The 17,990-nt window shown below is 54.2% G+C and overlaps 6 protein-coding genes across 6 annotated transcripts; 4 read left to right on the forward strand and 2 right to left on the reverse strand.

The window, feature by feature from the left end:
- The first annotated feature begins 202 nt into the window (after positions 1 to 202).
- On the forward strand, positions 203 to 886 carry BU25DRAFT_174827 (uncharacterized protein). Its single transcript, XM_033700848.1, has one exon. It carries the CDS (start codon positions 353 to 355, stop codon positions 719 to 721), a length of 369 nt encoding a protein of 122 aa, XP_033557678.1. The 5' UTR covers positions 203 to 352; the 3' UTR covers positions 722 to 886.
- Positions 887 to 940: 54 nt separating this feature from the next.
- Positions 941 to 1,876, reverse strand: BU25DRAFT_461873 (uncharacterized protein; the record flags this gene model as incomplete). Its single annotated transcript, XM_033710482.1, has 5 exons — positions 941 to 1,015; positions 1,067 to 1,415; positions 1,466 to 1,582; positions 1,656 to 1,812; positions 1,870 to 1,876. 5 exons carry the CDS (start codon positions 1,874 to 1,876, stop codon positions 941 to 943), a joined length of 705 nt encoding a protein of 234 aa, XP_033557679.1.
- Positions 1,877 to 2,092: 216 nt separating this feature from the next.
- BU25DRAFT_414252 (uncharacterized protein) lies at positions 2,093 to 5,098 on the forward strand. The gene is made up of 7 exons (XM_033707238.1): positions 2,093 to 2,202; positions 2,321 to 2,338; positions 2,428 to 2,476; positions 2,539 to 2,632; positions 2,685 to 4,026; positions 4,354 to 4,442; positions 4,826 to 5,098. The coding sequence occupies exons 1-7, from the start codon at positions 2,193 to 2,195 to the stop codon at positions 4,868 to 4,870; spliced, it is 1,647 nt and encodes a 548-aa protein (XP_033557680.1). The 5' UTR covers positions 2,093 to 2,192; the 3' UTR covers positions 4,871 to 5,098.
- Positions 5,099 to 8,621: 3,523 nt separating this feature from the next.
- Positions 8,622 to 9,258, reverse strand: BU25DRAFT_414254 (uncharacterized protein; the record flags this gene model as incomplete). Its single annotated transcript, XM_033707239.1, has 1 exon — positions 8,622 to 9,258. A coding segment is annotated over exon 1 (247 nt), but the record flags the coding sequence as incomplete, so codon positions are not given.
- Positions 9,259 to 13,703: 4,445 nt separating this feature from the next.
- Positions 13,704 to 15,855, forward strand: BU25DRAFT_174931 (DUF1752-domain-containing protein). The gene is made up of 2 exons (XM_033700851.1): positions 13,704 to 13,919; positions 13,978 to 15,855. Exons 1-2 carry the CDS (start codon positions 13,820 to 13,822, stop codon positions 15,531 to 15,533), a joined length of 1,656 nt encoding a protein of 551 aa, XP_033557682.1. The 5' UTR covers positions 13,704 to 13,819; the 3' UTR covers positions 15,534 to 15,855.
- A 641-nt stretch (positions 15,856 to 16,496) lies between these two features.
- BU25DRAFT_174874 (uncharacterized protein) lies at positions 16,497 to 17,415 on the forward strand. The gene has a single exon (XM_033700849.1). It carries the CDS (start codon positions 16,639 to 16,641, stop codon positions 17,245 to 17,247), a length of 609 nt encoding a protein of 202 aa, XP_033557683.1. The 5' UTR covers positions 16,497 to 16,638; the 3' UTR covers positions 17,248 to 17,415.
- The last annotated feature ends 575 nt before the right edge of the window (positions 17,416 to 17,990 follow it).

Consider the following 17,990-nt stretch of genomic DNA (forward strand, 5'->3'; position numbering starts at 1 on the left):
ACCAAGATGAAGCGCAACATTGTCATCTTCCTGATCATCCTGATCCTGTTCATCCTGATCGCGCTGATCGCATACCTGATCTACTACCTGCAGACACGGATGGCAGTGGGCGGGACGGCGAGCAGTGGAAGTGATATGACGAGTGTCGCGTAAACCCCGTTTCGCACTAGGTGTCTGTTACGATTGATGGTATACATGGGAAGACTGGGTTGCGTGGCATTGCATTGTACGGCGTTTGGGAATTGGATTTTCATGAGGCGGACGAGTGGGGGATGTTGATTGATTGGGAAATGTTGTTGATTGATTGGTTTAATGTCCTATGTGAGTCTGCAACTATGGAAGACGAGAGGGGATGTTGTTCATGTTGGCAAGAGAGGATGTTCATGTTGGCAAGAGGGGATGTTCATGTTGGCAAGAGGGGATGTTCATGTTGGCAAGAGGAAAGATGGATTGGCTTTTCGATACCCGCCGTGCTGCCGTGAAAGGCTGGCATATAATTAGAGATGAGGATGGAGTGGAAGCGAAACGTGTGTGTGTGTGTGTGTGTGTGTGTGTGTGTGTGTGTGTGTGTGGACAGAGTATCGATATACTACAGAAGCAGCATCTGCAAGCCATTGGGTCCCAACGCCGTCGCCAAAAGTATCTCATGCACCTCGCCATGCCAGCGCGCCTTGTGAGCAGCGTCTTAGAGTCTCGAGTAAGATTTGCACGAGGAGGCTAGCTAGCTAAGGCGGTCTCGCGTTTGAATTCGCCAGAGGCTGACAAAAGAGGCAATGTATGTAGGAGGGTGCATTCTCCCTCCTAAGCGGAGGACACTTGTGTCGCCGATGGGCATAGAGCCAGCAGTTGTCGCGACAACACACGGAGCGTAGCGCTTGAGGGGCGGGTCTGGCACGACGGTACGAGAAGAACCAGACGCTTGATGCTAGGAGGTCTCGTGCTAGAAGGCTTCGTCCATGGCGTCGTCGTCGTCGTCTGCGGTGAAGACGAGGTGGCTCTCGTAGTATAGCAGCATCTGCGCAGGTCAGCCAGCTACCGAGGGAGTCGTTGCACGTGCGCGACCGACCTTCTGGGGACACTTTGTGTAGATGTGCTTGAGTGGATGCTGCGTCTTCTTCTGGTTGTTCCAGACGATGTAGGCGAACTTGGCCTCCTTCCCTGTCTTGGGGTCTATGCCCTGCTCAACGGTGTCGATGTGCGAGACGTCGTGCTCCCAAGAGCCCGGCGGCGGGCTCCACGCCTTCTCCACCGGCTCCTCCTTGCTCTGTTTGGTGCGCTTGGCGCTCGACGCGGGAGTGCCTGGTTCGCTCACCACCATCGAGGCGCGTCCCTTCCGCTTGGTGCCCTTCTCGGGCCTCTCCGGCCGCCCGCCAATGTCCTCAAAGTACTCCTTCAGCACGTCGGCTGCCGTCTCCCTGCTCTGGTCAGCACTGTGGGAGATAGTCTGCGGCGGCGCAGGGCGTACATGTTCTCCTCGGGCTCCCAAGTGCGGTCCTTGGGGTTCTCGTAGCCCTGCCATTTCACGTCAAACTCCAGCATGCCCTTGTTGAACCTGTGTCGGAGGATCTTCTCGACGACGTATCTGGCGCACGGTCAGCGCATGCGGCGCGGCTGGGTGACGGTGGGTGGCGGTGGGTGACGGTGGGTGTGCGTACTCGTCCTCTTCGCCGTCCTCTTCGCCGTGCTCCTCGCCGTGCTCCTCGCCGTCCTCTTCCGCTTCAGGCTGCGCGGGCTCGGCCGACGGTTTTGGCTGCTTGGTGGCCTTGGTCGCGGCCGTCTCGTTGTCGGACGAGTCGACATCGCTAAGAGCGGCTGGGAGCGCGCGTCAGTACGGGCGCAATGGGCGCAGCGGGAGCGGGGGGTGCTCACGCGGCATGTTGGAAGCTGGCACCGGAGGCAATGCGCGATATGCTGTGTGTCAATGGGCGTCGGGCGTGCTGCGCGCTGCTGGGAGGGCTCGATCGGGTGCGTCGCGGCCGAGTGCTGCTCGACGCGCTGAGCTTCGCGCCTGCCGCTAGAACAACACCCCGGCCTTGGCAGGGAAAGTTTTGGAAAGAGCTCTCGATGCACGCGAACCCCACCACCCCTCACTATCACCGCCCACGCGCAGTCTTCGGAGATTCTGCCTGTGTATAGCATTTCGGAGCGTGTCTTTTTGTTTCTTGTTTGTTGAGTCGCAAAACACAGCCACCATGGCGATGAGTAAGTGCAGCACCGTTCACCACGACACCACGCAGAAGCCTGCGAAACCCGCGAATGCTCCCGAACCCCGCGAACACCTCGTGTTCGATGCTTGCTTGCTGACCACTGCCATGCACAGATCTCGACATGTCGCAAGGTATGCCCCCCGCGCCCCCGTCGATTCGCCGCGGACCGACCGACCCCGCGAAAGTGCAAAAGGCGGCAGCAACTGACCAGACGCAACAGCCCAGGTGATGAAGGACGAGGCGGGCCGCCCGTTCATTATCGTCAGAGAGTATGTGACACGCGAACCGCGGACACTCGGCGGTGGTAGGAGCCGGCGCTGACAGCAGGCAGCCAAGGCAAGAAGAAGAGGCAGCATGGCAACGAGGCGGTCAAGTCGCACATCCTGGCCGCGCAGACAGTCGCAAACCTCGTCAAGACATCCCTGGTATGCGGCAAGCGGGAAGGAGAGCGTTGCGAGCAGGTGCTGATGTTCGCAGGGACCCCGAGGACTCGACAAGATCCTCATCTCCCCCGATGGAGACATCACCGTCACGAACGACGGCGCCACCATTCTCTCCCAGATGGACATCTCGAACCACGTCGCAAAGCTGCTTGTCGAGCTCTCCAAGTCCCAGGACGACGAGATTGGCGACGGCACAACGGGCGTGGTGGTGTTGGCCGGCGCGCTGCTCGGACAGGCCGCAGACCTCATCGACAAGGGCATCCACCCCATCAGGATAGCAGACGGCTACGACCAGGCCTGCGAGGTGGCCGTGGCCCGCCTCGACGAGATCAGCGACGAAATCCACTTCACCAAGGACAACACCCAGGAGCTGTTCAGGGTCGCAAAGACAAGCTTGGGATCCAAGATCGTCTCCAAGGCACACGACCAGTTCGCCAACATCGCCGTCGACGCCGTTCTCTCCGTCGCAGACTTTGAGCGCAAGGACGTCGACTTCGAGCTGATCAAGGTGGACGGCAAGGTCGGAGGCTCGCTGGAGGACACATTGTTGGTCAAGGGCGTCATAATAGACAAGGACTTCTCGCATCCCCAGATGCCCTCGGAGGTCAAGGACGCCAAACTCGCCATCCTCACATGCGCCTTCGAGCCCCCGAAGCCCAAGACCAAGCACAAGCTCGACATCACCTCGGTCGAGGAGTTCAAGAAGCTGCAGAGCTACGAGGCCAACAAGTTCACCGAGATGATCGACCAGATCAAGAACACGGGCGCCAACGTCGTCATCTGCCAATGGGGCTTCGACGACGAGGCCAACCACCTTCTGCTCACAAACAAGCTGCCCGCCGTACGATGGGTAGGCGGACCCGAGATCGAGCTGATCGCCATTGCAACCAACGGACGCATCGTACCGCGGTTCGAGGACCTCAGCGCTGAGAAGCTTGGAAAGGCTGGTGTCGTCCGCGAACTCACATTCGGCACAACAAGAGACAAGATGTTGGTCATCGAGGAGTGCGCCAACACCCGCGCTGTCACAGTCTTCGTCCGTGGTTCCAACAAGATGATCATCGACGAGGCCAAGCGATCGCTGCATGACGCTCTCTGCGTCGTCCGAAACCTGGTGCGAGACAACCGCATCGTCTACGGTGGCGGTGCGGCTGAGGTTGCATGTTCGCTGGCCGTCGAGGACGCTGCAGTCAAGAGCCCAGGTCTCGAGCAATACGCCATGCGCGCCTTCGCCGACGCCCTCGACCAGGTTCCCATGGCGCTGGCCGAGAACTCTGGTCTCAGCCCCATCGAGACACTCGCCAACATCAAGTCACGACAAGCCAAGGAGAAGAACACACGGTTAGGCGTCGACTGCATGCAGACTGGAACCAACGGTAAGCACACCTCCCCCCGACATTGTTTTCGCCATCGTACCTTTGTACTCTGGCCACCATCCTGTTCTCTCGCGTGCTGGCAGGCACCTTCCTTGTCCTACCCCGCTGTCTACATACAGTCTGCGGCATGTGGTCGAGTGCAGCATCTTGCTGCGGTGCACCCACGCACTCTACGTCGACCCCCGCAGGGTGTGGCGCGAGCCCCCACGCAGTGTCAGCATTTTGACCAACATGACCCAAGATGATACATCGGCTGTGTACATGGGTGCACTTCGTTTTTCACAGTCGTGCCCGTTCTGAGGAGTTGTGCTAACACTGTAATCACAGACATGAAGGAGCACTTCGTCATCGACCCCTTGATCTCAAAGAGACAACAGCTGCTGCTCGCTACCCAGCTGTGCAGGATGGTGTTGAAGGTATGTGTTACTCTTATCATTCGTTACCCACATCGATACATTGGCCCATGGCGCCATCCCTCCCCCTTTCGTTCCACTTGACAATCTGCCCTTGCTTCATCCCTTGCTCGTTTGAGCCCACGCCTTCGGGGAAGAGGGGAAGCGATGTCATGTTCGCTCGCACGTTACACGCGAAGACCGCGACGAACGCGCTTTGCGTGATCAACATGAGGAACGCGCTTTACGTGACCAACATGAGGAACGCGCTTTGCGTGACCAACATGAGAGCCGCACGGCTGGTCACATGCTCAAACATTATGCCTTGCCTGCAGCGTTGCGTTCCTGTCAATCACCTCGTTCCCGCTGCGCTCTTCTCCGGTATCATGTGCTGACAGCGAATACAGATCAACAACGTCATCATTGCTGGTGGAGATGACCAGGACTACTAAGCTTGTCGATTTCGTATGACTGCCAGAGGCCACCGGCGTCACACGCGAATGCATCGCTTCGCGACTGACTGCGGCGTCACAGTGCCTTGAGAAGGTCGAGAGCCTCACATGGAGGCCAGCAAGGGTGGTTGGAGCGAACATGGAACGATGTGACGATCAAAAGCTAGTCTAGCGATACCAGATAGACAAAGGAAGGAAGGAAGGAAGGAAGCAAACAACACCTCAGAACATCTTACTGCTGATCATAATTTGGGCTACGTGACATGGTGATCAATGTGCCAAATCGCAGACAACGAGTCGCTCAAGTACGCCAGCTTCACCCATCACCTTGTTCACTGACGTGTACCTTAGCCTTATAAAGCCATCTCACCCAGTGTTCAGAAGCAAATGGCAAAAGCTCAAAGAAACTGCAACAAGAACCAACGATTCCCTCGATCGAAAGAAGATGGCAATCCTTGGAATGGCGTCCAGCCTTTAATGAGCTAATTCTTCGACCCTTGTACACTGTCTCATTGAAGCCTGTCACATCCTTGAAGTCAAGAGATAGTGGTCATCAATTTTTCACCGCGATGCAATACAAGTAGAAGCTCTTGTTCTTGTCCAGGGAACACTCTGCAAGTTGGCCACGACGTCGGCCTAGGCCATGCTATCTGACGTACGAATAAAACCGTATCCATGAAACCACTACATGCCATCCGCAGAACAACAACGAGATGCGCACCTGCCACTCCATCACCTCCTCTTCTACACCCTGACCCGTCGCCGGCCATAGTGAAAAAGCCCTGAGTTCAAGACGATATCTGCTGCTCCCTGCCTTTCTACAGTCTCAAAAGTGCCATCCTCTATGGCCATGTCTTTCGCTTCATGGCCTCCTTCCATCATCATCAAACTACTGTACACCTCTACCCTTTAAGCCTGCAATCACGTGCGAAGTTTCTGGCTCTTCAAATGACTGCGGAATTTTCCACACACAAGGCAGGGAAGATGGAATCACTGAACCCAACCTCTTGTAACTAACTCTTTGCACTACCAGAGGAGCTACTGCTCCTCTCGTCTTCCATGGTCTCAGGCTCACATGAAACGCATTCATTCATTCATTCATGGATGGAAGATTGGGATCTCGCGGAAGACAGCCTTTCCAGGGTGGTTGTGAATGGGCGAAAATGGGGACCATTTAGGCTGACGACAGATCTTTGTGTGTGCTTGGACACTGCTTGAGGTTTGGTTATTGGTGTGGATCTCAATCACGCGCTGCCCGCGTTTGTTTGATTGCCTGTTCGGGAGCATACTAGTGCCTTTCCTCCCTCTTTCATCATGACCCAGCCAATATGCGGCATCAGCAGCCTTAAACTCATGCTTGTGGATAATTAGGTATTCAAGGTGTCCAGCATGTTCACATCTTCGCTCTTTTACATCTCGCATCTGCTTTCCTCTATTTCAAAAAATCCACGAATGCTCTTCACCTGTCCTGCCGCGTGTCTTGGCCTCCGAAAGGTCGACTATGCTCTAGTATGTTGAACGAAAAATCAAAATGCAGAAGATCCGTGTCAGTGTTCTCTATCCGTCCACGGACAGTTTTTCAACCCCCATTCTTTCTCGTTCGTCATAATTCAGTCGATGTGCGGCATCGATACCCTCGAACATATAATTGTAGAATAGGTAGGCATATACGTTGTCCAGCATGCCCACTTCTCTCTCCTTCTATATCTCACATCTGCCCTTCCTTTAGTTATAAACAGATTCGGCATCCATACCATGTCTTTCGGTCCCTCTTGGACTTAAATGCCTGGTGACAAGTGGCATGTTGGCCGAAATTACCTAAAGAAACCATATCTCGTGCGTTTCGAAAATGACGTAAAGCAGCAGTACGTGTCTTGCGGCGTCTCTTGCTCTCCTAAACCTTGGTCAATCTAGCATGCCAGCTAAAATAGTCAGCGCAAGTATTACATGTCTAGCCCTCTGTCCGTTCGAGAACATACGGACAGTGTTCCTCGCCTCTATCGTGATTAACTTTTCGCCAACCCTCTCGGGAGCCAGGTACATAAGTCATCCATCATACCACTATCATTCTTTCTACAACTCTCATCTCTCATCTTCCCTTCCTCTAGTCTGAAAACTTTACAGCCACCACAAATGTCTTGTGGTCTTTCTTGCCCCTCCAAAAAATACTGTCGACGCAAGCCTATGCTGCTCGAGATATATACCCAAAAGTAATATATGTCTGGCGTTCCTTGGCCTCGTCCGCAAAGACACCGGGAAATATCTCTCTCCTTCATCATGACCCAACGGGTCGACGCTGCCAAAACACCATCCTGAGAATTATATGATCAGATTCTGCTGCTCCTTGTCTTTCAATACTGTGCTATAGCCCAGCATCTACCAACGTCCAAGATGAATGCTGGACACACGCATATCTGGGCTCACCTTCTGTAGCTACGTGGCTTAAGTCACATGATATCCTATTGTAGAAGGCACTGCCTGAGAACAAGTTCACTTACTTTCCTCTGAGCGTAGAACTCCTGCACAAACAACAACACAGATAGCAATACAATCGTTGAACACCGCCTCCAACCAACACTGCTCATGCAGCAACACCATCTCTCTCGAAGATCTGCAAAGATCAGGTGCATGCTCGAGTCTAGCTGCGTTTCTGTGGTGCTGAAAATACCTTCTCTCGTCCATCATGACCTGTTCAAACTCGAAAATTAAAACACTGTGGCAAACAACCCATGGCTGCCTCTGCCGGTCTTTCCGATCGATCTTTCCTCCCTTTCTATGATTCTCGAATGCAATGTAAAGTGTAACGAAAGCTTAAAAACGATAGCCGCGAACAGTATGTCCAGCACCCTTCCTTGTCTTGAAAATGGGACACCTTCTGCCGCATAAATAGGCTGTTGTGCGCATGGAAAAGGTGAGCATATCCGGCACCGCTGGCGAAAGGACCCCGATTACCACAGTAAAAATTGACTGGACTGCCGTAGTGAAGGATCACTGAACTCTGTAACTATCCTTATCAAGCAGCTAGACCCTACCCTTTGTTCTAAGTCGGCCGTTCTCTGTTTCCGAAACTGCAACGCTGCAAGCTTGTGAGTCCGCAATGGAGTCGCTTTGCGACCCTTGCGCATACACAAGCTTCCGGAGCGATGCGCCGTGTTATGGAAACTTACGTTGTACGTTGGGGTTCGATGATCTCTCAGCATGTGACAATAGTGCTAACTTGAGGCTAGCACAACATACATTCGTGGGCTTGCCCTGCCACAGTGCCACAAGGACGAGGCTGACGCGCGCAGACACATGCTCGTCTCACAAACCCATCACGAGCATCATCACTCCGAGACCGCACTTAAGGTCTGACATGCAGCGACCGCTTCGCTCCGGCCCTCCCTTACCGTTTACAAAGCTGACATCAGCTCGAGTATCTTGAACATGTGAGATCAACGGGCTGCTCGACCCGTATCGCTTCTCCTCGTGAATGCATGTGAAAAGTCCGGGGTAAATCGGTGACAATAGCCGTAATTTCTCATCTCGACAATCTTCCGGCTTGTCAACCGTCACGCCTCGGCGCGGGACTGAGACATTCTACGTGGCTCCCTCGGCCTGAACTGACCTTCAGCATCGAGATTGTAATAGTCTCAACGGCACGGTCGCACGGAAACGCCTGTTCTGATGAAGACCAAGTGACACAGGCGGTGTGCATGATCACCCCAACTCACCCCAATTCACTCACATTTGATCACGCTCGTGCTTGACCGTCAAGGATCTCAGCCGTTGGTCGGTTATTACCAACCGCGTGGGTGGTGGGTGATCTCACGGCACCATCATTGTTCCGGAGAAGGTGCGTTGAACGTGGCTTACTGGGTCGCGTTTATCCTAATGAGATGCGGCCCAGGATCCTTTCTGATCGAACTCGGGCCGGCAATGTCGTTTTGGGAGAGTCGCGGTCCGACATGGTAGACGTTCGGCTTGCGGTAAAGTGAGGCAGGGCATGAGTCGTGCAAGGTTTTGAGACGGGCAGTAGATATGTTTGATGGCCTTGATCATAGTTCGGAGTTGCTATGCCGTGGTCATTCGAAATCAAAGGTATCGGCGGCGGTGAAGCCCGAAGTCTTTTCTGCATGCCCGTGTCGACTTGCGGATAGGCTGCGACCTGATGTAGAGGTGATGCTCGAGCATAGCTTATGTCGATCACACAGATGCGGTTGTACTACGTGAAAGTGAAGTGTTGACAAAGCGTAGGCCCTTCAAGTTCTTTGAGGTCAGTTAGGCTGTCAATGTTAGTTGTACTTGCCAAACAAAGCTCATTGCTAATTCATCAGTTTAGCCTATTCGCAAATCTGTATTGCAAAGCTTACCATGAACTTGCATCGTAGAAAGTTTTTGCGTTGTGAATGTTGACAGCTGATGAAGAGAGTCAGCATGCACTGTTACGACCACTGAAACCTCCAAAGATAGCTAGCAGAGAGAACCATCACGAATCTCATCATCCCAGCCCTAAGTCACTAAGACCCGTCTTCCACACAACGAGACTTACATAACAGTTCGTAAGACAGGTCCCAGATGGCATCACACCACGCGACTCCCCACATCAGGCCTGAAGGAGGGCGGAGTGCCGAAAAGGGAACCCACCCGCCCAGCACCCACACTTCTAGAACCGCAACGAAAAGCCGGAGAATCTCCAAAGGATTTCACAGGATCTGATGGTGGCGCTTACCCTCCCCATAGCAGGAAGGTGAAAAGGCTTCATCGTTGGCGGAAGAAATCAGCAGGCCCACAGGGCACAGCGGCGAAACACCACGTCGTTCTCCATTGTCAGCTGAATGGAGGGTACCGTGGGTAATTGTAAACACGAACAGAGACTCGCATGCAGTGACATTGGTCTCGAACTAAGAGTTGCTGATACCGCGCGGGTTACAGTGCCGGAAGCAGCACGCCTAACCACCCATGTGCACTCGATAAGCACGTGGGGAAAGCATGCAACCACACCACTTGCCAAGTTGGGGCTTGACCATGTGAACCTCAGATTTGCCGGGGTGGGATGAATTTCGTCGCGTTTTGTCGGTATCTTCGAGTCTGTGAGTTCGGTGTGTGGGTTTAGCAGTTCGAGGCCTGCTTGTGACCTGTTCTGCTTTTGTTTTGCGAGACGAGATTAGGGTTGCGACCCAATTCGATGGCGTGCGTTTTGCTGTTGCTCGAGTCATCGGAAGGAGAGCGATGTGAAATGCTCCGGCGGGTTCTCGTAACTTTGCTAACCCCAAGAACAGTCTTTTGCAGGCTCCAATGCACGATGGAACATGCAGCCGGACTGATACGACGCACCCTTCCAACTCGCTGGAAAAGAACTGCTTTACCGGCATCGCTCCGCATGCCGACGAAATTGTGCTGTCGCAGGACCTTCCGACATGATACCATTGCAGCGAAATGTAATTCACGCAAATTGAGTCGCGGAGCGGAGGCTACTGATGACTTCCCCCCGTGCGCTAGGTGTGTGGGATCATGAACAACTTGTTCAGGAGAAGATGTTCGAGCGCCTCCCTTGCAGCGCAAAGTCAATTACGGGGGTCCGCAACGGGCAGCCGAGACCTCGGTCTAATGTGTCGCGAAACGCTGATTGAATTGCTACAATTCGCGAAAGGATCGCCTTTATTCAAAGGTGTGAGCACGTTGTGAATTTGGATTGGTTGGAAGCAGCGCGGGATTCACGGTGCATGTGTGCCCTGCGTCGCGCTATGCATGCTACTTTGCCAAAGAAGAAAGATAGACAGGACTTAGACCTTTCCGACTCGTTTAGTGACATGTAAAGATGCCTTTGAAACGTATCAGCTGAACGATGCCATTGCGAGCACCCGCAACCACAGCCACCGGCTTTATTGCTGCGCGATTGGTGGATGTGAGCCACGCGGATTGTGCAAGCCCCAGTCCAGATTGGGGATGGGTAGCCGCTTGAACCAGGCTGTCGGGCCTTTCACCCCCAGCCAAGTGTCCGGGAATGTGGCACTGTGACGCCGCCATCGTGGATGTAATCGTGTACCATGCTTGTGTCGCCCAAGTTTGCGGGGTGTTTGTATACAGCATATATTACTTGCACAGAACTGGAACGAGAGAATGATGTTGTGGTTTGATGACTTCGTACAATGTGTTCAAGGGTCTGTGTTGATAGAAGTGAAACTAATTTTAGAGTTGGTGTTGGTTGACCTATGTTTAGAAGGTGTTGTAAGGGGTATTGTTATCTGTGAAGAAGTCAGGAGTGAGTGTTGTCGACGTTGTCGGGGCATGACCGCAAAGGGATCGAGCAGCCTCACGGAGCACAAAGGACACGTCAAGTCATGGCTCATTGCGTGCTGTAGGATGTCGCATTGCATTCCGATCGTACCTTTGTGCAACATCTGTTGGCCAAGATAGCTCAGACCGGGTCTTAAGAATCGAAAATGGCGTACATCGATTTTGGCGACCTGGTTTGCAATGTTCTTTCAGTCTCGACAGGGTGACACAAAAGCCAGGGGCCGCAGCAATAAATAATGATGATTGGCCTAGAGTAAATGAATCAAGTGCGCGTCATGGTGTAGTCCGGGGAAGTTGGGAATAACACCCGGTTTGCGCTGTGTCATCGCTGTCGCTGTTGTGTTTGAAGGAATCCATTGTTGGCGGTCGTACAACAGGTAAGTGTCGTTTGCATGCTGTAAGCAGCCGCAATAGGAGCTTTGTTCGACATCACAAGTCCACGTGAACCTGACCGTCAGACTGTCAGCAAGACTCCTCGGCGAGATCACCGTGAATGTTCTTCAAGGCACCCTGAGATCCTGAAGATACAACGACCCTAACGGAAAGTCGGGATAGACGACCGCTGTAGCGTTCTAGGTTCCTGACTAGACAGAAGATGAGTTGTCACGGTCGAGGAGTTCACGTGCGATGCTGCAAGGCGGTAGAATGGGTGCTTGTGACATATCTAGGGCGGTTGATGAGCATACCGAGGGGCATGGCATTCAGGAACGAACCTCAGCTATGGTAGCGACATACTAGAGGCCCTGTTTGGAGTGTTGTTCTTCCGCTGTAAGGTGCCACGCAATTACCCAGATGGATCATTTTGCTGTACAACTCATGAAACCAGAATCATGCTGCATATAGCGGAGCGGGAGTGTTGCACATGATAACTTGTGCAGCCGTATGATTCGATGAGATATTCCAGATGACCACGAGAATTTGCCTTGTAGTTGGTCAACGTCGCATCTTTGCCACTACCGCAGTTACTCGAAGGCTGCGCTGGGGGCACTGTGCGCACTTTAGGCGGGGTACATCTTACCACCCCAACTTTCAGCGCTTGAACAGCTGGAGATTCCGTGTTGCAAGAGCCGTGAAGACACGAAGTCCAGCCGTTGTACGCTCTAGGCTGAGGTCTCGTGCTGATGATCCCAAGGTCGACCTGCACCCAGCGAAACCCAGCGAACAATGGCTCGCAGAGCTACATGCATCTTCTCAGCGTCTCGTGAGGGACTCGAGTGAGCTGTCGATTGTTCATGGTAGGCGGAGAAATCTCCACTTGAGATAGTGGCGGAGAGGGTCCTCTCAGAACGGCAGGGGATCTTGACCAACAGCGGAAAAAGTCAGATGCCTCGTGATGCCTGCTCCAGTGCGGAGAGACGAGTGGAGATGGGTTGCCATGTGGAAGTGAGGCTGCCTGATCCGTTTCGAGTCTGCTTCATCTCCTGAAAACAGCAACTGTAGCAAAGCGATCAATGAGAAGGTCATCTGAGTAATGTCCAGCTACTTTCAGGACTTCAACCGCATCGTCGGCAGTGCTTGAAGGTTACCGGGACAAGAGCTTTGCCCCCGAGCTAGACGCAAGCAGGGATGACGATCAGAAGAGCGCGGAAAGAAAATTCAATACGGCTGAGTTGCGCGTATTGTAAGATTGGGCATGATCATAGCTCAGGTGACTTGTGGTGCCGTTACTAGTCTCCGGGGCTCATTGCTTTCGCCAGTTCGAAAACTTGTGATTCAAGACAGCGTGCAGAGAGGCCAGCGGCAAACCTGCTGTACGGTCAAGGGCTCGACGAGTTGAGGTGTTGCAGAGGGCCGTCTCGAGGTGAATGGTGAGCGTTTGAACAACTCGTGGACTGCAGCGCCTCGCCGGAACAGCGAGTCAGCCTCTTTCACCAGGGATTCTGGAAGAAGAACCTTGCGCGCACAGTCCAGGTAGCAATCATGCGCACAGCGCCATCGTGGGGGAGCAAGCCCAGCTGCCACGCGTGGGCACTGATGCTTTCGGCCAGAGCGTATTGGACGTAGTGGCACAGCGAGCGCTCAAGGCGTCTTGGGGCTCATAGGATCTCAGCAAGAATGAGACGCGCTGGCATGGCCTTATGAGCATCATGGCAGCAGAATCAGATGGTGTCGTGCAGGACACGCCAGCCGGCAGCTTTCACGGTCAATAGCGGTAGGCTCTCATGAAATGGCGGTAGGCCGTCATGGGCAGCGGACAGGCGCGGACAGGCCCCGACGTGCAATGCCGGGGAGTGTCCGGAAGAGCTTGTGAGGGCCTGTTTGGGGCGAGGATGAAGTGCAGGGGTGTTTGGCCAGGTGTGGGCGTCCAGGTCGCTCCTTCCGTGTCGGCGGTCGCTCCTGCCCATCCCTGTCCGGCGCAGCTTTGCACTGGCCCGGCCTTTATACATAGAGATCCACTCCCACCTCGGCGCACCTGTAGTTCCCTCATATACACGCATACTGTCGACTGCCCGCACTCAACACCATAGACTTCAATCAACATATCGACTGCATACCGTACACACATGTATCCGCGACACCTGTAACGACGCCGGCATTCTATCTGTTCGGCAACTGCCCACCTGATTGACGCAAGCGCCTCATCGTCGCCGACGCAAGCGGACCACGACAGGTCTCATTCCCCACACGTATATCAACACCACCCCGACACAAAGTGCCCTCACATTCACGATGCCGCTCAGAGCCGAATTACCCATTGTGCGCGTTGAGCACGGCTCGATGCACACCATTGAGACCCGCAACCCCGAGAACCTCTTTGGACTATGGAGTGGTGAGTGACGTCGATATCAAAGGGTTCCCTGAGCGCCCACTAACGCCTACCCCAACAGTCTTCTCCAAATGCTCGCCTGCCATGGAGGACGGAAAGCGCTACGAGAACATGGCCTGGCGGCTGTGGGCGCGCGAGACGTTCTGCTGTCAGCCCGACCACGTTGTGCCGCCGCAGTGGTCGTTTGACCAAGAAATCGCCGCAGGTGCCACTGCAGACGTACCAGAGTTGTCCACCAGCGTAGCATCGGATGACTCCATCGCCATGGACCCTCTCACCACGAGCCAGCACCGCTCGGACTCTTCAGCGTCCCGTCCAGACCTGCGCCGCCACGACTCGGCCACTAGCAATGCCCGCGGCAAGCACATGACCCCCATCGACCTGGAAAAGGTCGTCAATTCGATACAAGCGAAGAAGGTCATTGAACCCTTGTCGCCGCTGCCCCCGCAGCTCGCCCCGCAGACGACCGAAACACAACGACCAGAGGAAGCAGCAGCCCCACGTTCTGTATCGCCACCTTTAACTGCACGCCGCTGCGCTCCTGAGCTCTCGACATCTACATTCGCCACGGCTCGCGGCAGCGACGACTTGAGCGCCACTGGCTCAGAAGCCAGCACCTCCACCGACATGAGCCAGCACAGCGTCGTCCGTGGCTTCGAGCCTGGCCACATCTCCACCTCAATACGTTCAAGCACTAACCTGGTACCTACGCCATCGATTTTGAAGAAGACCTCTAGCTTCATTGTAAAGCCAGCGCCATCAAGGACAGAGCCTATGAAGAAGAAGCAGCCAATGTTCACTCTCGGCGGCTCGTCTGACGAGGATGCCAGCAGCTCACTCGAGGCCTACTCACTGGCACAGCGCAGCTCCTTGTCTGAGAACCTTCGCAAAGCCGGCTCAATGCGCAAGACGACTTCTTTCGCCAACCAGATCAGCCTGCGCCAGTACCAGGAGGCTATCTGTGAGAGCGAAGGCGCCATTGAGAGCGACAGCGACGAGCCAGACGAGAGTGCCATCGAAGAGGAGGACTCCGGTGATGACTGGGAAGACGACGACGAGGAGGCCGACGAGAGCCATCAGTCGAGCATGCAAGCCACCAGCATGTTCCCCCGTGTTGACTCCAAGCCCAACCTCACTTCCCACCGCTCACTTCTAACAACAATGATGCACGAAGGCGACCGTGCGCAAGCAATGCAAAACGCAGCCCAGCGCCAACAGCCTCCGTCGATCCGTCGGTCTCGCACAACAACACCGAACGGTCCTTCCATCGGCAACTCGCCTCAGGAGGACAGTGGTTTGATGATGCGTCAACAGGCTTCCAGAGCCAAGCCTATCATCATGACGACTTCGAACGTGCACCCTCCCGCCTTATCTCCGCGGACCACCCGCCGACTCATGCTTCAAAACGAGCTGAGCGGCTCTCTTCGTCAAAACCTACTGTGGGAACGGCAGCAGAAGAATGCGACGACGAACGCAGCTATGCGACGAGCTGCCACCACCACCGACCTTCAAGGCATGAGCACCATGGCCCAGCCTCAACCCACGCATACGAGCGCGAAAAATCCTAACAGCTATTTCGACCAAGGTCTTGGTAGCTACCACACCAAGGGGTGGTAGTTGATCTTTATTGTTTTTACACTTGCACTTCTAGCGGCATCCACAAGCGAGCATTGGGCTCACGGCGTTTCGTGCTTTTTGGTACCCGTTCAGCATTCTGAGCGGTGATGATGAGTAATGACCTCCCAAAATCTTCGATGCTTTGAAGGCATCCTGTACGCCCTACGAGGCTACGATTCTCCTTCAGCGGACTAAGGGCGGTTCAACTGGCTTCTAAAGAAGGGTCAAGGCTCGCGCCTGGTCGAGTTGGCTTTCATACAGCGGCAGCTCGTCCATTGGTCTGTACTGTTACCTGCACTGTACTTCTATTTGGGCTTAATAGAGCCATTATACCCCGGTACAGGTCGACTTTGCGAAGTCGTTCTGCAACAGCATTACCTCACACGAGATAGCAGGTAATTAGTTAGGTACTTAATCGAAAAAAGCGATTGTTCACAAGATCAAAACATACTCCCAATTGCGACTGCATCACTGTGATGATTGCCTGAGCAACGAATACGACGGGCTGATGCCATTCTCGCAGCTGTCATGGTCGTCTGAACTCAACAACATGCACGTCTCATACGAGAGTTTGATCTGTTTGGTAGGTTCTTTACCGCTCTTCTGAATCATCTTGTAAGTTGTGCGCTTATGCACACTTTGCTATGCAGCACAGAATGCCACCCAATGGCGGAACTCGCCCACTATTCCCCACCACAGCACCATGGTTCTCGTTGCAGCTGCCGCGACTGCTCGAAAGGCACGCTGCGTGTCACTATGATTCGTGTTTATTGACAACAATATCTGAGACATGGAGATCTTTGCCTTGTGACGACTACTGAGCACCCGCGGCTATTGCTTTGCCGCTTTCCCTCGGGCCGCCTTCCTGGCCACCGTGACTGCCTGTGATGCGTGCCTGGCACCTGACAGCAGAGTCAACAACAACGGCTTCATCACAGGGAGGACACAGGGAGGACCGCGAGGGCCGCTGCATGCAATGCTCGAGGGCGCTGCTTCGTGAGACCCTCCTTGCGCAACAGATGTCCAAAAGAGGTGCATCTTGGCACGCAAGTCGTGCGTCCGCAGCAGTCGAGTCTCGACGGCGATCCCGCCATGCTTCAGCCTTATGAATCAGGTGTCAACCTCAATGCTACCTCACCTGAAATGCGTCCGCCTTTTAATTTCTTCGTTACCACCTGACTGCCTGCGGGCCGCGACTGTTACAGCCAGGAGGCGTTCGGAGGTTTTACACGTCATATTTCTGCTGTTGACACCTCAACACTACTTTCTCTTCATTCCCGCAGTACATCAACATCACGTACGGCCACGCAAGACTTACCAGCTGACCGACCTTCGCTTGCGAGGTTCGGAAACTTTTTACCTAACATCTTGCAACGGGATAATATGCAGCGCTCCAAGATCGGTTCAAATCGCGTGCTCATCATCCGCAGCGACTCGCCACGGTCGACTGGCTTTCCACGCTGCTATTCGCGAACACCATCGATCAGCCGGCTCTCAAAACAATAGTCATCATGGAAACGAGATGAGCGGTACTGCCCTAACAGGCACCCGCTGCACTACCCCGCGACACAGTCGGTCAGGGTGTTGGTGCGCTGGCAGCTTAGCGCCTGCAGAGAGGTCATCTGAACTTCTCAAGACATGCTCAACCTCTGACTTGTCGCCCCTTCAGCCTCATGTACAAGGAAGCTCCGCCACCACGGGAGGCTTCAGATAGCACTCTTACCAACCCCTTGGGAATACGCTCTCACCCTTCACCCTGTGACTGTGATGGATTTACCGTCACCTCATCTCGCAACTCCGCAACTTCCATTCGTTGCACTCGTGGGGGGCTCGTCACATGCTCTGACACTGTCACACCTTGCAGGTTACGAGATGCACAGTGGTGACATGCTCCTTCTCGCCAATACTGCTGCATGCAGATCTGGCGTCCAACGTACCCGCAATCCTTCGACAAATTCGACCGGCCAGATGCAACAAAGCATTCAATTGCAGCGCCTGGCAGCGACATGATCTCGTAGATCGTACATATCGAGAACACCGGTACTCGATATGGAGATGCTCGTGGGAGTGTATCCGGCGCCTCGCTGCATTGTCAGACGCCAGCATATCGTCAATATTTCCCTGCGTCCACCTGCGAACGTCCCTCAGCCACAACCAGCGTATCAACACCACGGTTTCCGGAGGTTGGACCCTATCATCTTGACGCGCGTCAATGTCAGCTTCATCCTTCCTATCTCGTCATCACGCAAAGCTCGTCGCTTGTCCAAGATTCAATGGGAACCCGCCTCTCTTACAGCCTGTATCCGAAGCTCGAACGGTAAGAAGTACGTCACCGTCTAGATATGGACGTAAAGTGAGGTTTACAGTTACCCAAGGCCCCACATCCGAAGTCCCAGGATTCAACACAGTGTGGTAGCCAACCAAGTATGACACGAGCGAGCATCTGAAGGTCGAGAC

This window comes from Macroventuria anomochaeta (assembly GCF_010093625.1).
Source record: "Macroventuria anomochaeta strain CBS 525.71 unplaced genomic scaffold BU25scaffold_36, whole genome shotgun sequence".
Taxonomy (NCBI): domain Eukaryota; kingdom Fungi; phylum Ascomycota; class Dothideomycetes; order Pleosporales; family Didymellaceae; genus Macroventuria; species Macroventuria anomochaeta.

Excerpts from the sequence above, each read along its gene's own strand:
- BU25DRAFT_174827 (XM_033700848.1), top strand. The coding sequence starts at position 353 with ATGTTGTTCATGTTGGCAAGAGAGGATGTTCATGTTGGCAAGAGGGGA.
- BU25DRAFT_414252 (XM_033707238.1), top strand. Across the intron at positions 2,477-2,538 it reads CCGTTCATTATCGTCAGAGA|CCAAGGCAAGAAGAAGAGGC; the intron begins GTATGTGACACG and ends GACAGCAGGCAG. Across the intron at positions 4,027-4,353 it reads CATGCAGACTGGAACCAACG|ACATGAAGGAGCACTTCGTC; the intron begins GTAAGCACACCT and ends CTGTAATCACAG.
- BU25DRAFT_174931 (XM_033700851.1), top strand. The coding sequence starts at position 13,820 with ATGCCGCTCAGAGCCGAATTACCCATTGTGCGCGTTGAGCACGGCTCG. Across the intron at positions 13,920-13,977 it reads CCTCTTTGGACTATGGAGTG|TCTTCTCCAAATGCTCGCCT; the intron begins GTGAGTGACGTC and ends CTACCCCAACAG.
- BU25DRAFT_174874 (XM_033700849.1), top strand. The coding sequence starts at position 16,639 with ATGAATCAGGTGTCAACCTCAATGCTACCTCACCTGAAATGCGTCCGC.